We start from the raw sequence: 22628 nt of genomic DNA, 5'->3' as shown, positions 1-22628 counted from the left end.
CATGTACACAACATCAACTATACTAGCCTCATCGACCCTCCGATTTTTGTCTCTAAAAGTTTCTCCACCACCGACGTTAGGCTGACTGGCCTGTCGTTGCCGGGTTTACCCCTCTCCCCTTTTTTGAACGGGGGTGTAACATTTGCAGTCCTCTGGCACCGCCCCAGTATCTAAGGAGGAGTGGAAGATTGTGGCCAGAGCCTCGACAATTTCCACCCTCACTTTCCTCAGCAACCAAGGATGCATCCCATCCGGACCGGGTGACTTTTCTACATTGAGCGATGCTTTATCTATTTTTATCCTATCCATATATCGCTACTAGCTTCTCCTTTACTGTGACATTGGCAGCAGCCTCTTCCCAACGAGACGGAACTCGGAAATGTAGTGAACAATGAGGAGGATGTTAACAGACCCCAGGAGGACATCGACAGATTGTGTGTTCAATTCTGGGCACCACAGTTTAGGAAGGATGTCAAGGCCTTGGAGAAGGTGCAGAGGAGATTTACTAGAATGGTGCCAGGGATGAGGGACTTGAGTTATGTGAAGAGGCTGGAGAAGCTGGGATTGTTCTCCTTAGAGCGGAGAAGGTTAAGGGGAGATTCAATAGAGGTTTTCAAAATCATGAATCAAACTGAAGAAGTCCTGAGATATGTACTCACTTGCCGCACGCCATGTGGTGTTGGTCAGCCATGCCCAGGCCCAGTAACAGCGTGGAGTATGCCTGCGCCAGGAGCTTTCGTGCCTGCTCCATTTTACTCTGAGTTTCGACCATCTCTATTTTCTCCAGAATACAGACATCTCTGAGGTACACAGAAGACAAGCAGAAACATTTTTAGGAACAGCAAAGGCCATCAGGCTCAAAAAGCCCCTCCCATATTCTTAGATCAACCCCATCTACCATCTTCCGACCATATCCCTCAACCCCACCTACCCACCTTCTCCCCGTATCCCTCAACCCCACCTAACCACCTTCTCCCCGTATCCCTCAACCCCACCTGCTCACCTTCTCCCCATATCCCTCAACCCCACCTACCCACCTTCTCCCCGTATCCCTCAACCCCACCTAACCACCTTCTCTCCATATCCCTCAACCCCACCTACCCACCTTCTCCCCATATCCCTCAACCCCACCTACCCACCTTCTCCCCATATCCCTCAACCCCACCTACCCACCTTCTCCCCATATCCCCAACCCCACCTACCCACCCTCTCCACATATCCCCAACCCCACCTACCCACCTTCTCCCCATATCCCCAACCCCACCTACCCACCTTCTCCCCATATCCCTCAACCCCACCTACCCACCTTCTCCACATATCCCCAACCCCACCTACCCACCTTCTCCCCATATCCCCAACCCCACCTACCCACCCTCTCCACATATCCCCAACCCCACCTACCCACCTTCTCCCCATATCCCCAACCCCACCTACCCACCTTCTCCCCATATCCCTCAACCCCACCTACCCACCTTCTCCACATATCCCCAACCCCACCTACCCACCCTCTCCACATATCCCCAACCCCACCTACTCACCTTCTCTCCATATCCCCATCTTTTCCCCACATCCCTCAACCTCACCTGCCCACCTTCTCCCCACATCCCTCAACCCCACCTATCCACCTTCTCCCCGTATCCCTCAATCACACCTACCCACTTTCTCCCCATATCCTTCAATCCCACCTGCCCACCTTCTCCCCGTGTCCCTCAAACCCATCTACCATCTTTTCCCCACATCCCTCAACCTCACCTGCCCACCTTCTCCCCACATCCCTCAACCTCACCTGCCCACCTTCTCCCCACATCCCTCAACCTCACCTGCCCACCTTCTCCCCACATCCCTCAACCTCACATGCCCACCTTCTCCCCACATCCCTCACCCTCACATGCCCACCTTCTCCCCACATCCCTCAACCTCACCTGCCCACCTTCTCCCCAAATCCCTCAACCTCACCTGCCCACCTTCTCCCCACATCCCTCAACCTCACATGCCCACCTTCTCCCCACATCCCTCACCCTCACATGCCCACCTTCTCCCCACATCCCTCACCCTCACATGCCCACCTTCTCCCCACATCCCTCAACCTCACCTGCCCACCTTCTCCCCAAATCCCTCAACCTCACCTGCCCACCTTCTCCCCACATCCCTCAACCTCACATGCCCACCTTCTCCCCACATCCCTCACCCTCACATGCCCACCTTCTCCCCACATCCCTCACCCTCACATGCCCACCTTCTCCCCACATCCCTCAACCTCACCTGCCCACCTTCTCCCCATATCCCTCAACGTCACCTACCCACCATCTCACCATATCCTTCAATACCATCTAACTACCTTCTCACCCTTTCCTTCAATCCCACCAGCCCACCTTCTTACCATGTCCCCAAACCCCACCTTTGCACTGGGGATATGAATTTAAATGAAAATGAGGGGGATGTGGTTATACGAGAGGCTGGTTTGCAAGCTCTTAGAGTCAGTGTCCAATTCCATTTGCAACTCCTCAGATAATGAAGCAGTCCATGCTGGCCTGCAGCAAGACCTGGACGGCGTTCAGACTTGGGCTGATAAGTGGCAGATAACATAGAAACATAGAAGATAGGAGCAGGAGTAGGCCATTCGGCCCCTCGAGCCTGCTCCGCCATTTAAAGAGATCATGGCTGATCATCCAAATTCAGTACCCTGTCCCTGCTTTCTCCCCATATCCCTTGATCCCTTTAGCCTCAAGAAATATATCCAACTCCGTCTTGAATTGGCCTCAACTGCACTGTGTGGTAGAGTCCCCGAGAGTCGGGTCCCGAGGGTGTGGTGGGGTGGGTGGGGGGAAAGTCCGTGGAGGAACAGCACTCTCCCTCTCTTTCACCCCCAGCTCCTCGTTCTCACTGGCACTAAGTGACAACTCTTCTGACTCCCCAGCTACTTCCTCCCCATTGGGTGCTTGCTTTGCGAATCAGCGAATGATACAGCACAGGAGGTCACCATTCGGCCCATCCTGCCTGTGCCGGCTCTTTGAAAGAGCTGTCCAATTAGTCCCACTACCCCGCTCTTTCCCCATAGCCATGTCAATTTTTCTCCTCCAATTCCCTTTGAAAGGGCTTCCACCGCCCTTTCAGATCATAACAACTCGCTGCGTAAATGTTCTTTTCTCATCTCCCCTCTGGTTCTTTTGCTAATTATTCCTAAATCTGTGTCCTCGGGTTACCGACGCCCCCGCCCCCCCCGCCAGTGGAAACAGTTTCTCCGTCATTTACTCTAACAATGCCCATTATAATTTTGAACACCTCTATTAAATGTGGGCTCAGTTCCAAGCTGCTGTTGTTGGCGAGATGTTTCCCAATACTTTGAGTGGGACACCACCCCACTTACGTCATAGGCTGCTTTGGCTTAGTCTCCAATTCAAACTTATAAAGAAACGCATTAAAGTAATTGAGCAGAGTCGTGAGGAATTCGTTCAACTGGTGAGTCCTGGAAAAATGAAGGAAACAGGATGCATTTTACACAGCGAGATACAACCAGCCAAAATCAGAAATGAAAATGTCAAAACATTGAAAAATACACAGCAGTTTCGCCCGACGCTGGAAAAGGATGACGGGTTAACGTTTCATCGGTAGACCTTTCACCAGGACGGACTTGAAAAATTTAGCTTTATTTCTTCTCCTCCCCTTCTTACTCTTCTCGTTTTCTCCAGTCATTTTAGTTTAACGCCATTACTTAATAAGAATTGGGTCCTTTCTAGCCATAGATGCCTGTAAGGGGAAGCTAGATAAGTACACGAGGGCGAAAGGAATAGAAGGCTATGCTGATGGGGTGAGATGAATAGGGATGGGAGGGGGCTCGTGTGGAGCAGAAACACCGGCACGGACCTCAAGGATTTCTACTGACGGGTGTTAGCCATGGCTCAGTGAGTCGCACTCTCACCTCCGAGTCAGAAGGTCATGGGTTCAAGCCTCACTCCAGAGACTTGAGCACATACTCCAGGCTGACAGTCCCAGTGCAGTACTGAGGGAGCGCTGCACTGCCGGAGGTGCCGTCTTTCGGATGAGACATTAAACCGAGGCCCCGTCTGCTCTCTCAGGTGGACATAAAAGATCCCACGGTGCTATTTTGAAGAAGAGCAGGGGAGTTCTCCCCGGTGTCCTGGGCTAATATTTATCCCGCAACCAACCTCACTAAAACAGATTATCTGGTCATTATCACATTGCTGTTTGTGGGAGCTTGCTGTGCGCAAATTGGCTGCCGCGTTTCCTACATTACAACAGCGACTGCACTTCAAAAAGTACTTCGTTGGCTGTAAAGTGCTTTGGGATGTCCTGAGGTGGTGAAAGGCGCTATAGAAATGCAAGTCCTTTCTTTTACTGAAAATATAAAACTGTTTTATATCGCTGTTACTGCTTGTTTGTCGTTTATTAAGTAATGGCGTTAAACTAAAATCGAGATCTGAAGATGTGACACTCTGTCATTGGTTGAAGACTGGATAGAGATCCTGTGTCGGCACAGGGTAGATTCCGGCAGCATGGAAATAATTGCCAGGCCGGGATTACTGTACATTATCCTGGGCATGTTACAGGCCAGCAGGGATTAGGACTCTAGTCAGGATGGGGGGGGGGGGTGGGGGGGGGGTGCGATCTGAGAACTGGACTAACGTAGAGGAAGATTTACATCGAGTCTACAGCATAGAGACAGGCCATTCGGCCCAACAGGCCTGTGCTGGTGTTTATGCTCCACACGAGCCTCCTCCCATCCCTCTTCATCTCACCCCATCAGCATAGCCTTCCATTCTTTACCCCCTCATGTACTTATCTAGCTTCCCCTTACATGCATCTATGGCTAGAAAGGACCCAAAGAAAGTCATAACATCTCCTGCCTCCCTGTCACAGCGGTTAGGTGAAGGCTTGTGTTTCATTCCGTGCTTCATCCTGGTCAAATAACACAAAGTTTGGAGGCTCCCTGTGTGGGGATAAATCGAAGGCACAAATTAGCCACCAGCTTCTCTGTGTCGCTGGGTGTCTCCAAGTGCGTTTCATCTGTTGATGAGGATGTAGTCGGCCCTTGGATTTCTCCTTGGGTAACCATTGGTTGGTGTGTAAGCCCCCACCGTGCCCCCCACCCCCCTCTGGCCGCTTTAGTCCACCCGAGAGCGGGGGCCAGACAGACCGGGACTCGGTGCTGTGAGAAAGCTCTGCACAGGAACCACCGTCCCAGTGCTCTGTGGCCACGTGGCTTGGTGCCCTGGTGACCTTTGGCCGTGATACCAGGCCACAGATCAGTGATTGTGGAATCACACAATCACACAGCACAGAGGGAGGCCATTCAGCCCATCGTGCTTGTGCTGACTCTTTGGTAGAACTACCCAATTAGTCCCACTTCCTCGCTCTATCCCCAGAGCCCTGCAAATTTTTCCTGTCCAAGTATTTATCCAATTCTCTTTTGAAAGTTACTGTTGAATCTGCTCCCACCGCCCTTTCAGGCAGCGCGTTCCAGATCACAACAACTTGCTGCATAAAAAATATTCTTCTCATCTCCCGTCTGGTTAGTTTGTCAATTATCTTAAATCTGTGTCCTCTGGTTACTGACCCTCCAGCCACAAGAAACAGTTTCTCCTTATTTACTCTATCGAAACCCTATTAAAAAGAAATGAAGAAAGACAGACTTGCATTTATATAGCGCCTTTCACGACCACCGGACGTCTCAAAGTGCTTTACAGCCAATGAAGTACTTTTGGAGTGTAGTCTCTGTTGTAATGTAGGAAACGCAGCAGCCAATTTGCGCACAGCAAGCTCCCACAAACAGCAATGTGAAAATGACCAGATAATCTGTTTTTGTTATGTTGGTTGAGGGATAAATATTGGCCAGGACACCGGGGAGAACTCCCCTGCTCTTCTTCGAAATAGTGCTGTGGGATCTTTTACATCCACCTGAGAGGGGAGACGGGGCCTCGGTTTAACGTCTCATCTGAAAGACGGCACCTCCGACAGTGCAGAGTTCCCTCAGTACTGACCCTCCGACAGTGCAGAGTTCCCTCAGTACTGACCCTCCGACAGTGCAGCGCTCCCTCAGCACTGCACTGGGAGTGTCAGCCTAGATTTTGTGCTCAAGTCTCTGGAGTGGGAAATGAACCCACAACCTTCTGACTCAGAGGCAAGGGTGCTACCAACTGAGCCACAGCTGACACGGAAAGAGAAATAGAAACAGACAGAGAGACTTGAAGACATGGCGGGGGGTGGTGTGGGGGGGCAGAGACGGGGGCCGTCACTTCAACCTAACGCACTCGTCGGGTTAACTGACGGGATGGGGGTGGTGCGCTGGTTTCACACCCCGCCCAGTTTTACTCTCCAGTGAAGTCGTGGGCTGGGTGTAAAATCACCACTCCACCCGAGCCTGGCGGAAACTGCTGCAGCAGTTAGATTAAAATTGCTCCCAGAGTAACTGACAGAAACAGACAGGAAAAAAATGAGAGACTGAGACACACAAACAGTAACTGACAGACATGCATAGAGAGAGAGAGAGAGGGAGGGAGGTGCACACTCCGAAAGAGAGAGAGAAATGGAGAGAAAGAAAGACTTGCATTTCTACAGCACCTTTTGCCACCTCAGGACGTCCCAAAGTGCTTCACAGCCAATGAAGTACTTTTGAAGTGTGGTCACTGCTGTAATGTAGGAAACGCGGCAGCCAATTTGTGCACAGCAAGCTCCCACACACAGCAATGAGATAATCTGTTTTAGTGATGTTGGTTGAGGGATAAATCTTGGCCCCAGGACACCGGGGAGAACTCCCTGTCCTGAGTGGTAGGGACAGAACGACAGCAACACAGCAATAAGCCAGCAGAGAGACAGGCTCTTACCCCAACATTGGCTGAAACAGTGTCGGAATGCCCAGTGTGTCATTTTCTTTCAGTAAAAGGAAAGCCGCGTCTGTTAGAGGAAGAACAACAACACCTTGTATCACAATAACCAGTAACCTGAGCATGATTTACACAATAACCCTGTTTGCAGCGTGCTCCCACCTTCAATCACCCTCTCCACAATTGCTTGCTGTCCAATTCCGCCTCCTGTTTCGCCCAGATTAAAGGCGCTGTGTGAGTGCGTGTTTCTCTCACTGGCTCCGCTCTGATTCCAGCCCAACCATAGATTGATTCCAGGGATGAGAGGGCTGCCCTACGAGGAGAGATCGAGTAGAACGGGCCTGTACGCTCTGGAGTTTAGAAGAATGAGAGGTGATCTCATTGCAACGTCTAAAACTGCAATGAGTATATTCAAGACAGACATCGATAGATTTTTGAATATTAAGGGAATGAAGGGCTATGGGGATAGTGCAGGAAAGTGGAGATGAGGTAGAAGATCAGCCATGATCTTATTGAATGGCGGAGCAGGCTCGAGGGGCCAAATGGCCGACTCCTGCTCCTATTTCTTATGTTCTTGTAGTTACATCGGATATACGGCGCAGAAGCAGGACATTTGGCCCAACCAGTCCATGCCGGTGTTTATGCTCCACTCGAGCCTCCTCCCGTCTTTCCTCATCTAACTCTATCAGCCTAACCCTCTATTCCCTTCTCCCTCATATACTTGTCCAGCCTCCCCTTAAATGCATCGATACTATTCACTTCAACCACTCCCTGTGGGAGCGAGTTCCACATTCTCACCACTCTCTGGGTAAAGACGTTTCTTCTGAATTCCCTATTGGATTTCTTGGTGACGATCTTATATTGATGGCCTCTAGTTTTGCTCTTCCCCACAAGTGGAAACATTCTCTCTGTATCCACTCTATCAAAACCTTTCATAATTTTAAAGACCTCTATTAGGTCACCCCTCAGCCTTCTCTTTTCAAAAGAGACCCAGCCTGTTCATCCTTTCCCGGTAGGTATAACCTCGCAGTTGTAAATCTTTATTGCGCCTTCTCCAGTGCCTCTATATCCTTTTTATAATATATGCGATCAGATTGGTGTCGAGCATCTCCTCCTAGAAACGCATTGAGAAGAGACGAGGGGAAGCGATGGAAGTTCACTATGTTTGGATTACGAGTCGGGGAACATCTGAACACGCAAGATCTCCACTGACTGTCTAATGACAGTGGCTTTAGACAAATGACATGGCACACACCAATTGGCATCTAGCTTCAGGCTCTCATTATCTCCCCAATGCAGCGTGGCACTGCGAGCACAGTGCGTGTTCACACCCGCCAAAGCCAGAAGGGGGAGAACTCCCCTGTTGTTCCTCTAATCGTGCCGTGGGATCTTTTACACCCACCTCAGAGAGCAGACGGGACCTCGGTTTAACATCGCATCTGAAAGACGTCACCTCCGACAGTGCAGCACTCCCTCAGTACTGCACTGGGAGTGTCAGCCTGGATTATATGCTCAGGTCACATTATGAGTTTTCCTCTTCTTGAATTATTAAAGTCCATCCAAAAACCTTAGCCTGATTATTTAATGTCACTACACCTAAATACACAGAAGCGAGGGGAAAAACGCACTTTAAAAAAAAGTAACTGTCATCGAATTTAAAAATTGGACTGCCCTGTCCAAAAATGGACATGTGACAACATTTGCTCCAGATTGTATCCTGAGGCTCCATGTTGTAAAAATATTCTGTTTGTACCTCAGTACTGCACAGGGAGTGTCAGCCTAGAGTTTTGTGCTCAAGTCTCTGGAGTGGGACTTGAACCCACGACCTTCTGACTCGGAGGCGGGGGTGCTGCCCACTGAGCCACGGCTGACAGACCCGAAACATTGACTCTGTTTCTCTCTCCGCGGATGCTGCCTGGCCTGCTGAGTTTTTTCCAGCGTTTTCTGTTGTTACACTTGAAAGAATGCCTGGCCTGGTGGGAATGTACGAAGGTACCCCAGTAAGAGCCAGCACCTTTGAAGGGGGAACAGAGGAAAAGATTGGGACAAGGGTAAAGGCAGGAAAAACCATCGTATTTCACACCGCATGCTCACTTTTGACGTCCTCGAGTGTAACATACTGGCTCCGTCGAACCTCTGATTTCTGGGGTTCAAGTGCGTTTACCATCATTTTCCTGTTGCTTATGGCCTTCCTCAGCATGGCAATAGTGTGCCTGGAAATGCCAATCTTCGAACTGTTTCCAAAAAACAAGATATTGAGTTGCTCTTTTACCTTTTAGCCATACATCTCCCCTTCCCAAACAGCACAGAGAAAGACAAAACAAAAACCTCCCGGTTTAACCTCTCATCTGAAAGACAGCACCTCAGGCTGTGCAGCACTCCTTCAGTCCTGCACTGGGAGTATCAGCCTAGTGTAGACTAAAAGCCGACAAATCCCCTGGACCTGATGGCCTACATCCTAGGGTTTTAAAAGAGGTGGCTGCAGAGGTAGTGGATGCATTGGTTTTGATCTTCCAAAATTCCCTCGATTCTGGAGCAGTGCCCGTGGATTGGAAAGTAGCAAATATAATCCCACTATTCAATAAAGGAGGGAGAGAGAAAACAGGGAACTACAGGCCAGTTAGCCTGACGTCAGTGGCCGGGAGAATGCTGGAATCCATTATTAAGGATGTGGTAACAAAGCACTTAGAAAATCACAATATGATTTGGCAGAGTCAACAGTTTTATGAAAAGGAAATCATGTTTGACAAATCTATTAGTTTTTTGATGGTGTAACTAGCAGGGTAAATAAGGGGGAACCAGGTTAAGTGACTGGGCAAGAAGGTGGCAGATGGAGTATAATGTGGGGAAGTGTGAAATTATCCACTTTGGTGGGAAGAATGGAAAAGCAGAATACTTTTTAAAAGGTGAGAGATGAATAAATGCTGGTATTCAGAGGGATTTGGGGGTCCTTGTAAATAAATCAGAGAGTTAGCATGTAGGTACAGCAAGCAATTAGGAAGGCAAATGGTATGTTGGTCTTTATTGCAAGGGGGTTGGAGTATAAGAGTGAGGAAGTCTTGCTACAATTGTACAGGGCCTTGGTGAGACCACACCTGGAGTACTGGGCACAGTTTTGGTCTCTTTATCTGAGAAAGGATATACTTGCCTTGGAGGCGGTGCAACAAAGGTTCACTAGACTGATTCCTGGGAAGAGAGGGCTGTCTTATGAAGAGAGATTGAGTAGAATGGGCCTATACTCTCTGGAGTTTAGAATGAGAGGTGATCTCATTAAACAAATAAAATTCTTAGAGGGCTTGACAGGGTAGTTGCAGGGAGGATGTTTCCCCTAGCTGGGGAGTCTAGAACCAGGGGTCACAGTCTCAGGATAAGGGGCCGGCCATTTAGGACTGAGATGAGGAGAAATTTCTTCACTCAGAGGGTGGTGAATCTTTGGAATTCTCTACCCCAGAGGGCTGCGGAGGCTGAGACTTTGAGTATATTCAAGACAGAGATCGATAGATTTTTGGACGCTAAGGGAATCGAGGGATATGGGGATAGTGCAGGGAAAGTGGAGTTGAGGTCGATGATCAGCCGTGATCTTATTGAATGGCGGAGCAGGCTCGAGGGGCCGAATGGCCGACTCCTGCTCTTATTTCTTATGTTCTTATCTGCTCAAGTCACTCGCTCACTTCTGTTGCTTCGGGGGCTCCAGCAAAGTTTGCATTTTGCTTAATGACTTTCTCTCTCTAGTGTCTGGTGTCATCAGCAAGCTGAAACACAAAAACATGGATATTAAAATCTGCAGGAGCGAGAGATGGAGAGCAAGTGTGACCTGTGTCATACAACCTTACAAAAAGAAAAGACTGACTTGCATTTCTCTCGCGCCTTTCACCACCTCAGGACGTCCCAAAGCGCTTTACAGCCAATGAAGTACTTTTTGAAGTGTAGTCACTGTTGTAATGTAGGAAACGCGGCAGCCAATTTGCGCACAGCAAGCTCCCACATAGAAACATAGAAGATAGGAGCAGGAGTAGGCCATTCGGCCCCTCGAGCCTGCTCCGCCATTCAATGAGATCATGGCTGATCATCCAAATTCAGTACCCTGTCCCTGCCTTCTCCCCATATACCACAAACAGCAATGTGATAATGACCAGATCATCTGGTTTCTTTTGTAATGTTGTTAAGGGATAAATATTCTCACTGTCCAGTGTCAGTTTCCACATGTACGCCAATGACACCCAGCTCTACCTCACCACCACTTCTCCCGACCCCTCCACAGTCTCTGAATTGTCAGACTGCTTGTCCGATGAGTAGAAATTTTCTCCAATTAAATATTGGGAAGACCGAAGCCATTGTTTTCAGGCCCCGCCACAAACTCCGTTCCCTATCTCTCTCCCTAACATCTGTCTGAGGCTGAACCAGACTGTTCGCAACCTTGGTGTCGTATTTGACCCTGAAATGAGGTTCTGACCACATATCCACACCACAACTAAGACCGCCTATTTCCACCTCCATAACATCGCCCATCTCTGCCCCTGCCTCAGCTCATCCACTGCTGAAACCCTCATCCATGCCTTTGTTACCTCTAAACTTGACTATTCCAATGCACTCCTGGCTGGTCTCCCACATTCTACCCTACGTAAACTCCAGGATGGCATATTACCTCTCTGGTGCCAGGGTTAAGGATGTAACCGAGCAGCTGCAGAACATTCTGAGGGGGGGAGGGTGAACAGCCAGAGGTCGTGGTCTATATCGGTACCAACGACATAGGTAGAAAGAGGGATGAGGTCCTGCAGGCAGATTTCAGGGAGCCAGGAGAGAGATTAAAAAGCAGGACCTCAAAGGTAGTAATCTCCGGAATACTCCCAGTGCCACGAGCTAGTGAGTATAGAAATAGGAGGATAGCGCAGATGAATGCGTGGCTGGAGAGTTGGTGCAGGAGGGATGGCTTTAGATTCTTGGGGCCGGTTCTGGGGGAGGTGGGACCTGTACAGGTCGGACGATTTCACCTCAACAGAACCAAGACCGATATCGTCACGCGGGGGTTTGCTAGTGCTGTTGGGGAGGGTTTAAACTAAGTTGGCAGGGGGATGGGCACCAGGATGTAGCATTAGAAAGGAGAAACAAGGTTCACAAAGAGACGGATAGCACTAAAGTAAGCAATAGTAAGGTATTAGTTGGGTCAGACTAAGAGAGAATACAGGATGGTCTAAGATGGGTTTACAGTGTATGTATGTGAACGCACGAAGCGTAGTAAACAAGGTCAGTGAGCTGCAGGCACAAATAGCCACATGATAGGAATATGATGTTGTGGCAATAACTGAGACCTGGCTCAAAAAAGGACAGGATTCGGCATTAAATATTCCTGGATATAAGGTGTTCAGGAAAGATAGGAGGTGGTGTGGCAGTATTGGTTAAGGAGAATGTTACAGTGCTGGAGAGGGAGGATGTCCTGGAGGGGTCAAGGACAGAATCTATATGGCTAGAGTTCAGAAATTATGGAGGTGCCATTACACTACTGGGTGTATTCTATAGACCACCAGATAGTAGGAAAGATATGGAGGAGCAAATTTGCAGAGAAATTACAGAGAGGTGCAAGAACTATAGAGCAGTAATAATGGGGGACTTCAACTATCCCAATATGGACTGGGATCGTAATAGTGTAACGGGCAGAGAAGGGGAAAAATTTCTGAAGTGTGTTCAGGAGAACTTTCTTGATCAGTATGTTTCCGGCCCAACGAGGGAGGAGGCATTGCTGGATCTGGGGAATGAGGTGGGTCAGGTGGAGCAAGTGTCAGTAGGGCAACATTTAGGGAACAGTGATCATAGTATCATAAGGTTTAGATTAGCGATGGAAAAGGACACGGAGCAATCTCGAGTAAAAATGTTTCATCGGAGGAAGACCAATTTCAGTGGAATGAGAACGGATCTGGCCTGGGTAAACTGGAATCAGAGATTGGCAGGCAAAACTGTAATCGAACAATGGGCTGCCTTTAAAGAGGAAATAGTTCGGGTACAGTCAAGGTACATTCCCACTAGGGGGAAAAGTAGGGCAACTAAAGCCAGAGCTCCCTGGATGATGAAAGAGATAGAGAGTAAGATGAAGCAGAAAAAAGAGTGCGTATGACAGATGTCAGGTCGAGAATACATCTAAGAATCGGGCTGAATATAGAAAGTTCAGAGGGTCAGTGAAAAAGAAAATAAGAGGGGCAAAGAAAGGGTATGAGAATAGAATGGCAGCTAACATAAAATGTAATCCAAAAGTCTTCTATAGGCATATACAGGAAACTTTGTGCTATCCGGCACCGACGGGACCGAGCTGTTGCTGTTCCCTTAAAACTGCCGGACACTCCAGCGTTAATGTTGAAGCATATGGAGCTTTTCATCTCCGTATCTGACAACAAACACTGTTGCTTAGCAACAGCTTCTAAACAGTCGGCCCGTACCTTGGAAGTGTCTCTGTAGCTTAGCAACAGCTTCAGAGAGACTTTCCAGAGCCTGACTGTTGAAAAAAAAGCCACGAGAAGAAAAAAAACCTAACAAAACGGCTCCTGATTTTTGCCGGTGGCTCGAGCTTGCCGGATACTTAGCCTCCGGATAACACAAAGTTTCCTGTAAATGGTAAATGGAGAGTAAGAGGAGGGGTGGGGACCAAAAAGGAGACCAACGCATGGGGGCAGAGGGTATGGCTAAGTTGCTAAATGAGTACTTTGCATCTGTCTTCACCAAGGAAGAAGATGCTGCCATAGACAAAGTGAAGGAGGAGGTAGAAGAGATACTGGATGGGATAAAAATTGATAAAGGAAGTACTAGAAAGGCTGGCTGTACTTAAAGTAGATAAGTCACTAGGACCAGATGGGATGCATCCTAGGATGCTGAGGGAAGTGAAGTAAGAAATCGTGGAGGTACTGGCCATAATATTCCAATCTTCCTTAGATACGGGGGTGGTGCCAGAGGACTGGAGAATTGTAAATGTTACACCCTTGTTCAAAAAAGGGTGTGAGGATAAACCCAGCAACTACAGGCCAGTCAGTTTAACCTCGGTAGTGGGGAAGCTGTTAGAAACGATAATCAGAGACAAAATTAACAGTCACTTGGACAAGTGTGGATTAATTAAGGAAAGCCAGCATGGATTTGTTAAAGGCTTGATCGAGTTTTTTGATGAGGTAACAGAGGGTTGATGAGGGCAATGCGGTTGACGTGGTGTACATGGACTTCCAAAAGGCTTTTGATAAAGTGCCACATAATAGGCTTGCCAGCAAAGTTGAAGCCCATGGAATAAAAGGGACAGTGGCAGCATGGATACGGAATTGGCTAAGTGACAGGAAACAGAGAGTAGTGGTGAACGGTTGTTATTCGGACTGGAGGAAGGTATACAGTGGTGTTCCCCAGGGGTCGGTTCTAGGACCACTGCTTTTCTTGATATATATTAATGACTTGGGTGTACAGGGCACAATTTCAAAATTTGCAGATGACACAAAACTTGGAAGTATAGTGAACAGTGAGGAGGTTAGTGATAGACTTCAAGAAGAAAATAAAGATTTGCATTTATATAACGCCTTTCACGACCACCGTACATCTCAAAGCATCACCGGACGTCTTCAAGAGGACATAGACAGGCTGGTGAAATGGGCAGACACGTGGCAGATGAAATGTAAAACGGGCAGACACGTGGCAGATGAAATTTAACGCAGAAAAGTGCAAAGTGATACATTTTGGTAGAAAGAATGAGGAGAGGACATATAAACTAAAGAGTACAATCCTAAAGGGGGTGCATGAACAGAGAGACCTGGGGGTATATGTGCACAAATCATTGAAGGTGGCAGGGCAGTTTGAGAAAGCAGTTAAAAAAGCATACAGGATCCTGGGCTTCATGAATAGAGATATAGAGTACAAAAGTGTGGAAGTTATGATGAACCTTTATAAAACACTGGTTCAGCCTCAACTGGAGTATTGTGCCCAATTCTGGGCACCGCACTTTAGGGAGGGTGTGAAGGCCTTAGAGAGGGTGCAGAAAAGATTTACAAGAATGGTTCCAGGGATGAGGGACTTCAGTTACGTTGACAGACTGGAGAAGCTGGGGTTGTTCTCCTTCGAGCAGAGAAGATGGGGAGGAGATTTGATAGAGGTGTCTGGACAGTAGAGAGAGAGAAACTGTTTCCCATTGGCAGAAGGGCCCAGAACAACAGGACACAGATTTAAGGTGATTGGCAGAAGAACCAAAGGCAACATGAGGAAAAACATTTTTACTCAGCAAGTGGTTAGGATCTGGAATGCACTGCCTGAAAGGGTGGTGGAGGCAGACTCAATCGTGGCTTTCAAAAGGGAATTAGATAAGTACCTGAAAGAAAAAAACTTGCAGGGCTACGGGGAAAGGGCAGGGGAGTGGGACTAGCAGAAGTGCTCTTGCAGAGAGCTGGCACGGGCTCGATGGGCCGAATGGCCTCCTTCCATGCTGTAACCATTCTATGATTCTATGAACTTGAGTTCCTCCAAAATGCTCCCGGCCAGCCTCCTAGCTCGCACCAAGTCCCGTTCGCCCATCACCCCTGTGCTCGCTGACCTACATTGGCTCCTGGTTAAGCAACGCCTCGATTTTAAAATTCTTATCCTTGTTTTCAAATCCCTCCATGGTCACGCCCTTCCCTATCTCTGTAATCTCCAGCCCAACAACACCCCCCCCCCCCTCAATATATCTGCGCTCCTCTAATTCTGCCCTCTTGAGAACTCCTGATTTTAATCGTTCAACCGTTGGTGGCCGTGCCTTCAGCTGCCTAGACCTTAAGCTCTGGAATTCCCTCCCTAAACCTCTCCAACTCTCTCTCCTCCTTTACGACACTCCTTAAAACCTACCTCTTTGACCAAGCTTGTGGTCATCTGCCCTAATTTCTCTTTATGTGGCTTGGTGTCAATTTTTTTGTTTTATAACACTCTTGTGTAGCGCCTTGGGGCTTTTTCATGGGATGTGGGCGTCGCTGGCAAGGCCACCATTTATTGCCCATCCCCAATTGCCCTTGAGAAGATGGTGGTTAACCACCTTCTTGAACCGCTGCAGTCCGTGTGGTGAAGGTACTCCCACAGTGCTGTTAGGGAGGGAGTTCCAGGATTTTGACCCAATGACGATGAAGGAATATTTTCAAGTCAGGATGGTGTGTGACTTGGAGGGGAACTTGGAGGTGGTGGTGTTCCCATGCGCCTGCTGCCCTTGTCCTTCTAGGTGGTAGAGGTCGTGGGTTTGGGAGTTGCTGCTGAAGAAGCCTTGGCGAGTTGCTGCAGTGCATCTTGTAGATGGTACACACTGCAGCCACGGTGCGCTGCTGGTGGAGGGAGTGAATGTTTAAGGTGGTGGATGCAGTGCCAATCAAGCGGGCTGCTTTGTCCTGAATGATGTCGAGCTCCTTGAGTGTTGTTGGAGCTGCACTTATCCAGGCAAGTGGAGAATATTCCATCACACGCCTGACTTGTGCCTTGTAGATGGTAGATTGGGGAGTCAGGAGGTGAGACACTCGGAGAGTTTTCCCACTGATTCCCATTGACTTCAATTTTACTAGGGCTCCCTCTGGCCACACTCGGTCAAATGCTGCCTTGATGTCAAGGGCAGTCACTCTCACCTCACCTCTGGAATACAGCTCTTTTGTCCATGTTTGGACCAAGGCTGTAATGAGGTCTGGAGCCGAGTGGTCCTGGTGGAACCCAAACTGAGCATCGATCAGCAGGTTATTGGTGAGTAAGTTCCGCTTGCTAGCACTGTCGACAACACCTTCCATCACTTTGCTGATGATTGAGAGTAGACTGATGGGACAGTAATTTGCCGGATTGGATTTATCCTGCTTTTTGTGGACAGGACATACCTGGGCAGTTTTTCACATTGTCAGATAGATACCAGTGTTGTAGCTGTACGGGAACAGTTTGGCTAGAGGCGCAGCTAGTCCTGGAGCACAAGTCTTCAGCACGATAGCCGGGATGTTGTCCGGTGCCATAGCCTTTGCTGTATCCAGTGTGCTCAGCTGTTTCTTGATATCACGTGGAGTGAATCGAATTGGCTGAAGACTGGCTTCTGTGATGGTGGGGACCTCAGGAGGAGGCCGATGTGGATCATTCACTCGACACTTCTGGCTGAAGATGGTTGCAAACAGTTCAGCCTTGTCTTTTGCACTCACGTGCTGGGCTCCACCACCTTTGAGGATGGGGATATTCATGGAGCCTCCTCCTCCCGTTAGTTGTTTAATGGTCCACCATTCACAACTGGATGTAGCAGGACTGCAGAGCTTTGATCTGATCCGTTTATTGTGGGATCGCTTAGCCCTGTCTATAGCATGCTGCTTCTGCTTTTTAGCATGCATGTAGTCCTGTGTTGCAGCTTCACCAGGTTGGCACCTCATTTTTAGATACGTCTGGTGCTGCTCCTGGCATGCTCTTCTACACTCCTTATTGAACCAGGGTTGGTCCCCTGGCTTGATGGTAATGGTAGAGTGAGGGATATGCCGGGCCATGAGGTTATGGATTGTGGTGGAATACAATTCTGCTGCTGCTGATGGCCCACAGCGCCTCATGGATGCTCAGTTTTGAGCTGCTAGATCTGTTCTGAATCTATCCCATTTAGCACGGTGGTAGTGCCACACAACACGATGGAGGGTGTCCTCAGTGTGAAGACAGGACTTCGTCTCCACAATGACTGTGCGGTGGTCACTGCTACCAGTACTGTCATGGACAGATGCATCTGCGACAGGTAGATTGGTGAGGACGAGGTCAAGTAGGTTTTTCCCTCGTGTTAGTCTCTCACCACCTGTCGCAGGCCCAGACTGGCAGCTATGTCCTTCAGGACTCGGCCAGCTCGGTCAGTTGTGGTGCTACCGAGCCACTGTTGGTGATGAACATTGAAGTCCCCCACCCAGAGTACATTCTGTGCCCTTGCTACTCTCAGTGCTTCTTCCAAGTGGTGTTCAACATGGAGGAGTACTGATTCATCAGCTGAGGGAGGGCGGTAGGTGGTAATCAGCAGGAGGTTTCCTTGCTCATGTTTGCATGGGGTCCGGAGTCAATGTTGAGGACTCCCAGGGCCACTCCCTCCTGACTGTATACCACTGTGCTGCCACCCCTGGTGGGTCTGTCCTGCCGGTGGGACAGGACATACCCAGGGATGGTGATGGAGGAGTTCGGGACATTGGCTGAAAGGTATGATCCTGTGAGTTATGACTATGTCAGGCTGTTGCTTGACTAGTCTGTGGGACAGCTCTCCCAATTTTGGCACAAGTCCCTTGATGTTGGTGAGGAGGACTTTGCAGGGTTGACTGGGCTGGGTGTGCCGTTGCCGTGTCCATAGCCGGTGCCGAGGTCGATGCCGGGTGGTCCGTCCGGTTTTATTCTTATTATTTTGTTTTGTTGCGGGTTGTTACAACTGAGTGTCTTGCTGGGCCATTTCAGAGGGCAGTTAAGAGTCAACCACATTGCTGTGGGTCTGGAGTCACATATCGGCCAGACCGGGTAAGGACGGCAGATTTCCTTCCCTAAAGGACATTAGTGGACCAGATGGGTTTTTACAACAATCCGATAGTTTCATGGTTACCATTACTGATACTAGATTTTTATTCCAGATTTATTTAATTAACTGAATTTAAATTCCCCAGCTGCCGTGGTGGGATTTGGACTCACGTCTCCGGATCATTAGTCCAGGCCCCTAGCCTGGGATTACTAGCCCAGTGACATCACCACTATGCTACCGTCCACTCTATAAATACACGTTGTTGTTGTTGTTGTACACACGGAAGTGTCTCTCTTTCCAGAGGGACAGGAACCCATTTGATTATTCAACGCTTTCTCTGCCCAGGGTTCGTTGGTAAGCTCATTAACATTCTCATACGAAGAAATGTTAGTGTGCCGCACCGATACCAGTCAGCTGTAAAATTTACACAGGGACAGTACAGTCAAACCCGCTTAATTGTAACCGCTCAGGAAATCCTCGCAGATTGCGATAAAATGGGAATCTCTGTAAAGTGGGAAGCAACAGAAATCAAGGCAGGTCTGGTGCACAACAACCTTAATTTGCCTAAATTGCTGACAAGATCTCAAAAAGCTGAATCCAGTAAATAGCAGCTCACAAAAATGCTCGGGTGTTCGTGAGTTTTTTTTAATGCTGTGTAGAATTCTGTGATTTTTAAAAAACATTTTTAATTCATTTATGGGATGTGGGTGTCCCTGGCAAGGCCAGCATTTATTGCCCATCCTTAGTTGCCCTTGAGAAGGTGGTGGTGAGCCACCTTCTTGAACTGCTGCAGTCCATGTGGTGAAGGTGCTCCCACAGCGCTGTTAGGGAGGGAGTTCCAGGATTTTGACCCAGCGACGATGAAGGATTGGCGATATACTTCCAAGTCAGAATGGTGTGTGACTTGGAGGGAAACTTGGTGGTGTTCGGTGTTCCCATGCGCCTGCTGCCCTTGTCCTTCTAGGTGGAAGAGGTCGTGGGTTTGGGAGGTGCTGCCGAAGAAGCCTTGGCGAGTTGCTGCAGTGCATCTTGTAGATGGTACACACTGCAGCCACGGTGCGCCGGTGGTGGAGGGAGTGAATGTTTAAGGTGGTGGATGGGGTGCCAATCAAGCGGGCTGCTTTGTCCTGGCCTACTCTTGTTCCTATTTCTTATGTTCTTAACACCAAAAACAACAACCTGCATTTATATAGCGCCTTTAACATAGTAAAATGACCCAAGGCGCTTCACAGGAGGGTAATCAGGCAAAAATCGACACCGAGCCAAAGGAGTAGATATTAGGACAGGTGGCCAAGAGCTTGGTCAAAGAGGTAGGTTTTAAGCAGCGTCTTAAAGGAGGAGAGGTAGAGAGGCGGAGCGGTTTAGGGAGGGAATTCCAGAGCTTAATGCCCAGGCAGCTGAAGGCACGGCCGCCAATGGTGGAGCGATTACAATCGGGGATGCACAAGAGGTCAGGATTGGAGGAGCGCAGATATATTGAAGGCTTGTCGGGTAGAGAAAGGGAGGGGCGAGGGATTAGAACACAAGGATGAGAATTCTAAAATCGAGGTGTTGCCGGACCAGAGTGAAATTTCTTTCTCTTCCCGTCCCCCCCGTGGTGCACTGACCCACGGGGCCATGAGCAGAATCTCCGCCAGTCTTTTCCCCAAACGATTGACTGAAAGCGCCTGTAGAGAAGGAAGTCTGCAAGCAGCGTCCTGCACTCAATGGATTAAGTCACGTACCTGACCAACTCCAGTGTGTTTGTGTCATCCTTCCAGATCCACTGCGCAGGTAATGCTTCAATCAGCTGTAAAACAGCATCATTCTCAAAATAAATACTTAACGTTCACAGCAAGATATCGAAAAATAAAGAATCAAAAGGGGGGGGGCGGTGGTGGAGGGGAAATTCAACTTCAGTGGGCTGAGGTGTGAGCAGTAGAGCGTCGAGTTGCCAACTCTCCAGGGCTGCCCTGGAGTCTCCAGGAATTGAAGGTTAATCTCCCGCTGCTAGCAAACCCGGGAGAAACAATTCTGGGAAATGTGGAATAACCTGAGTACAACACAATTGCAAGCATTACCAATCCAAGATGGCGACATCTGGAGAACACATTTTGAAAACCTCTACAAAGACATCCCAATAAACAAAACAAACCCAAGTCAACATCAGGTCACAGAAAAACTCCACACATTAGAAGCAACAATTAAAAACAACCAAAACCCTCTAGACTCCCCAATCACATGGAAAGAACTGGCCACAAAAACAAAATCTCTCCACCTAAAGAAAGCCTGTGGCCCAGACAACATCAAAAATGAAATGCTAAAGTTCAGCAATATGGAGATGCAGGGTGCGATACTCAAACTATTCAACATCATATTACGCTCAGGCTGTTTTCCCGATATCTGGTGCCAAGGACTAATCTCCCCCATATATAAAAGTGGAAACAAATCAGACCCAAATAACTACCGCGGCATCTGTGTCAACAGTTGTCTAGGGAAGTTATTCTGCAGTATTCTAAATAGTAGATTACTTGATTTTCTTAACAAACATAATATCCTCAGAAAAAACCAAATAGGCTTTCTTCCAAAACACCGCACCGCCGACCATATCTATACCCTTCACACCCTCATTGAAAAACATAAACACCAAACAAAAAATGGGAAAATATTCGCCTGTTTCATCGACTTCAAGAAAGCCTTTGACTCTATATGGCACGAAGGGCTCTATTATAAACTTCTTCAGTGTGGAATAGGGGGCAAAGTCTATGACCTTATTAAATCAATGTATCTGAAAAACAAATGCGGGGTCAAAATTGGAGACAAACGCACCGATTTCTTCACCCAGAGAAGAGGCGTCCGGCAGGGCTGCAATTTGAGCCCGACCCTGTTCAACATATACATAAATGAATTAGCAGACATGCTGGAGCAAAGCGAGTCACCAGGTCTCCGTCTCCTGGATGGAGAAGTGAAGTCCCTGTTCTATGCGGACGACCTGGTTCTGCTGTCTCCCACAGAACAGGGATTACAGCAACAACTAGACCTACTCGACAAATACTGCCAAAATTGGGCTCTAACAGTAAATCTAAAGAAAACCAACATCATGATTTTTCAGAAAAGACCCAGATGTCAGGAAAACAAATACCAGTTTACCCTCAGTGATACCACTATAGGACACACTATGAGCTACACCTACCTTGGTCTAACTATTACAGCATCAGGGAGCTTCAGCATAGCAGTGAATGCACTAAAAGAAAAAGCCCGAAGAGCCCTATATGCAATAAAAAGAAAATTCTACAACATCCAAATCCCAATCAAAATCTGGCTCAAAATATTTGACAGCATAATCCTGCCCATTGCACTGTACGGTAGTGAAGTATGGGGCCCGCTAAATCACCAAAGCTACACTAAATGGGAAAAACACACAATAGAAGCCCTACATGCAGAATTCTGCCGAAGCATCCTTCGCACCCAAAGAAAAACGCCAACAAATGCATGCAGAGCCGAACTAGGCAGATACCCACTGATAATAAACATCCAAAAACGAGCACTAAACTTCCTAAATCACCTCAAATCTAGCTCCCCAGACACCCTTCATTTCAAAGCCTTTCAGACCCAAGAGCTAAACCCAGAAAAGAGTCCCCTGAGTCAGCTGCTACTGAAACTAAGTACTCAGCCGGACCCTGACCAGCCCCAGACCAACACAGCCGTCCAAACACCAATCCGAGTGAACCAAATCATTAAAAAATGCAAAGAAACCTACCTGGAACATTGGAACAAAATAACCGAAAGCCAAAGCAGATTAGAATGTTATCGGGCCCTAAAAAGAGAATATAAACTGGCAGACTACCTCACGACCATCAGAGACACAAAACAGAGACAGACCCTCACCAGGTACAGACTAAGCGACCACCAACTGGAAATTGAAAAAGGCAGATACAAGAAATCCTGGCAGCCTAGAGAGAATAGAATATGCGATCAATGTCTGGCTGGCGAGGTTGAAACAGAAATGCATTTCCTCCTAAAATGCGAAAAATTCAACACATCAAGAAACATATTATTCAACAAGCTAAGCCAAACAACCCCAGATTTCAAGGAATTGGATGATCTGTCAAAATTGAGATTAGTCTTAGGAGAAGGAGACAGACCATACCTTGGGGCCAAATATGTAACAACATGTCACAACCTGAGGACTGTTTAAAAGTAAGACTGTTTAAAATTAATATTGAACGTACCAAATGAAGTAGAAAGACTGTTTAAAATTAATATTGTTTAAAAGTAATATTGTATGTACCCAACAAATGTCAAATCGATTGACACCTACAGAATGTTGGAAAACTGTACCT

The 22628-nt window shown here is 48.1% G+C and overlaps 1 protein-coding gene across 3 annotated transcripts in view; it reads right to left on the bottom strand.

The window, feature by feature from the left end:
* The window catches only part of ppp1r36 (protein phosphatase 1 regulatory subunit 36), a 66458-nt gene that overhangs the window by 28565 nt on the left and 15265 nt on the right, over positions 1–22628 (bottom strand). For 2 of the 3 annotated variants that reach the window (XM_086002579.1, XM_086002581.1), the window contains exons 2-7: positions 20031–20095; positions 10514–10594; positions 8937–9076; positions 6843–6912; positions 3368–3466; positions 660–800 (exon numbers count right to left, since the gene is read on the bottom strand). In XM_086002579.1, the coding sequence (XP_085858705.1) occupies positions 660–800; positions 3368–3466; positions 6843–6912; positions 8937–9076; positions 10514–10594; positions 20031–20095 (596 nt within the window). The remainder of the gene's footprint in view (positions 1–659; positions 801–3367; positions 3467–6842; positions 6913–8936; positions 9077–10513; positions 10595–20030; positions 20096–22628) is intronic. The other variant, XM_086002580.1, reaches the window with a different exon arrangement.

The sequence above is a fragment of the Somniosus microcephalus genome, chromosome 12, assembly GCF_052327205.1.
Source record: "Somniosus microcephalus isolate GS21.2 chromosome 12, FLI_Smic_1.0, whole genome shotgun sequence".
Lineage (NCBI taxonomy): Eukaryota > Metazoa > Chordata > Chondrichthyes > Squaliformes > Somniosidae > Somniosus > Somniosus microcephalus.
Note: the sequence above shows the minus strand (reverse complement) of the source record. Positions and strands in the feature narration are given on the sequence as shown.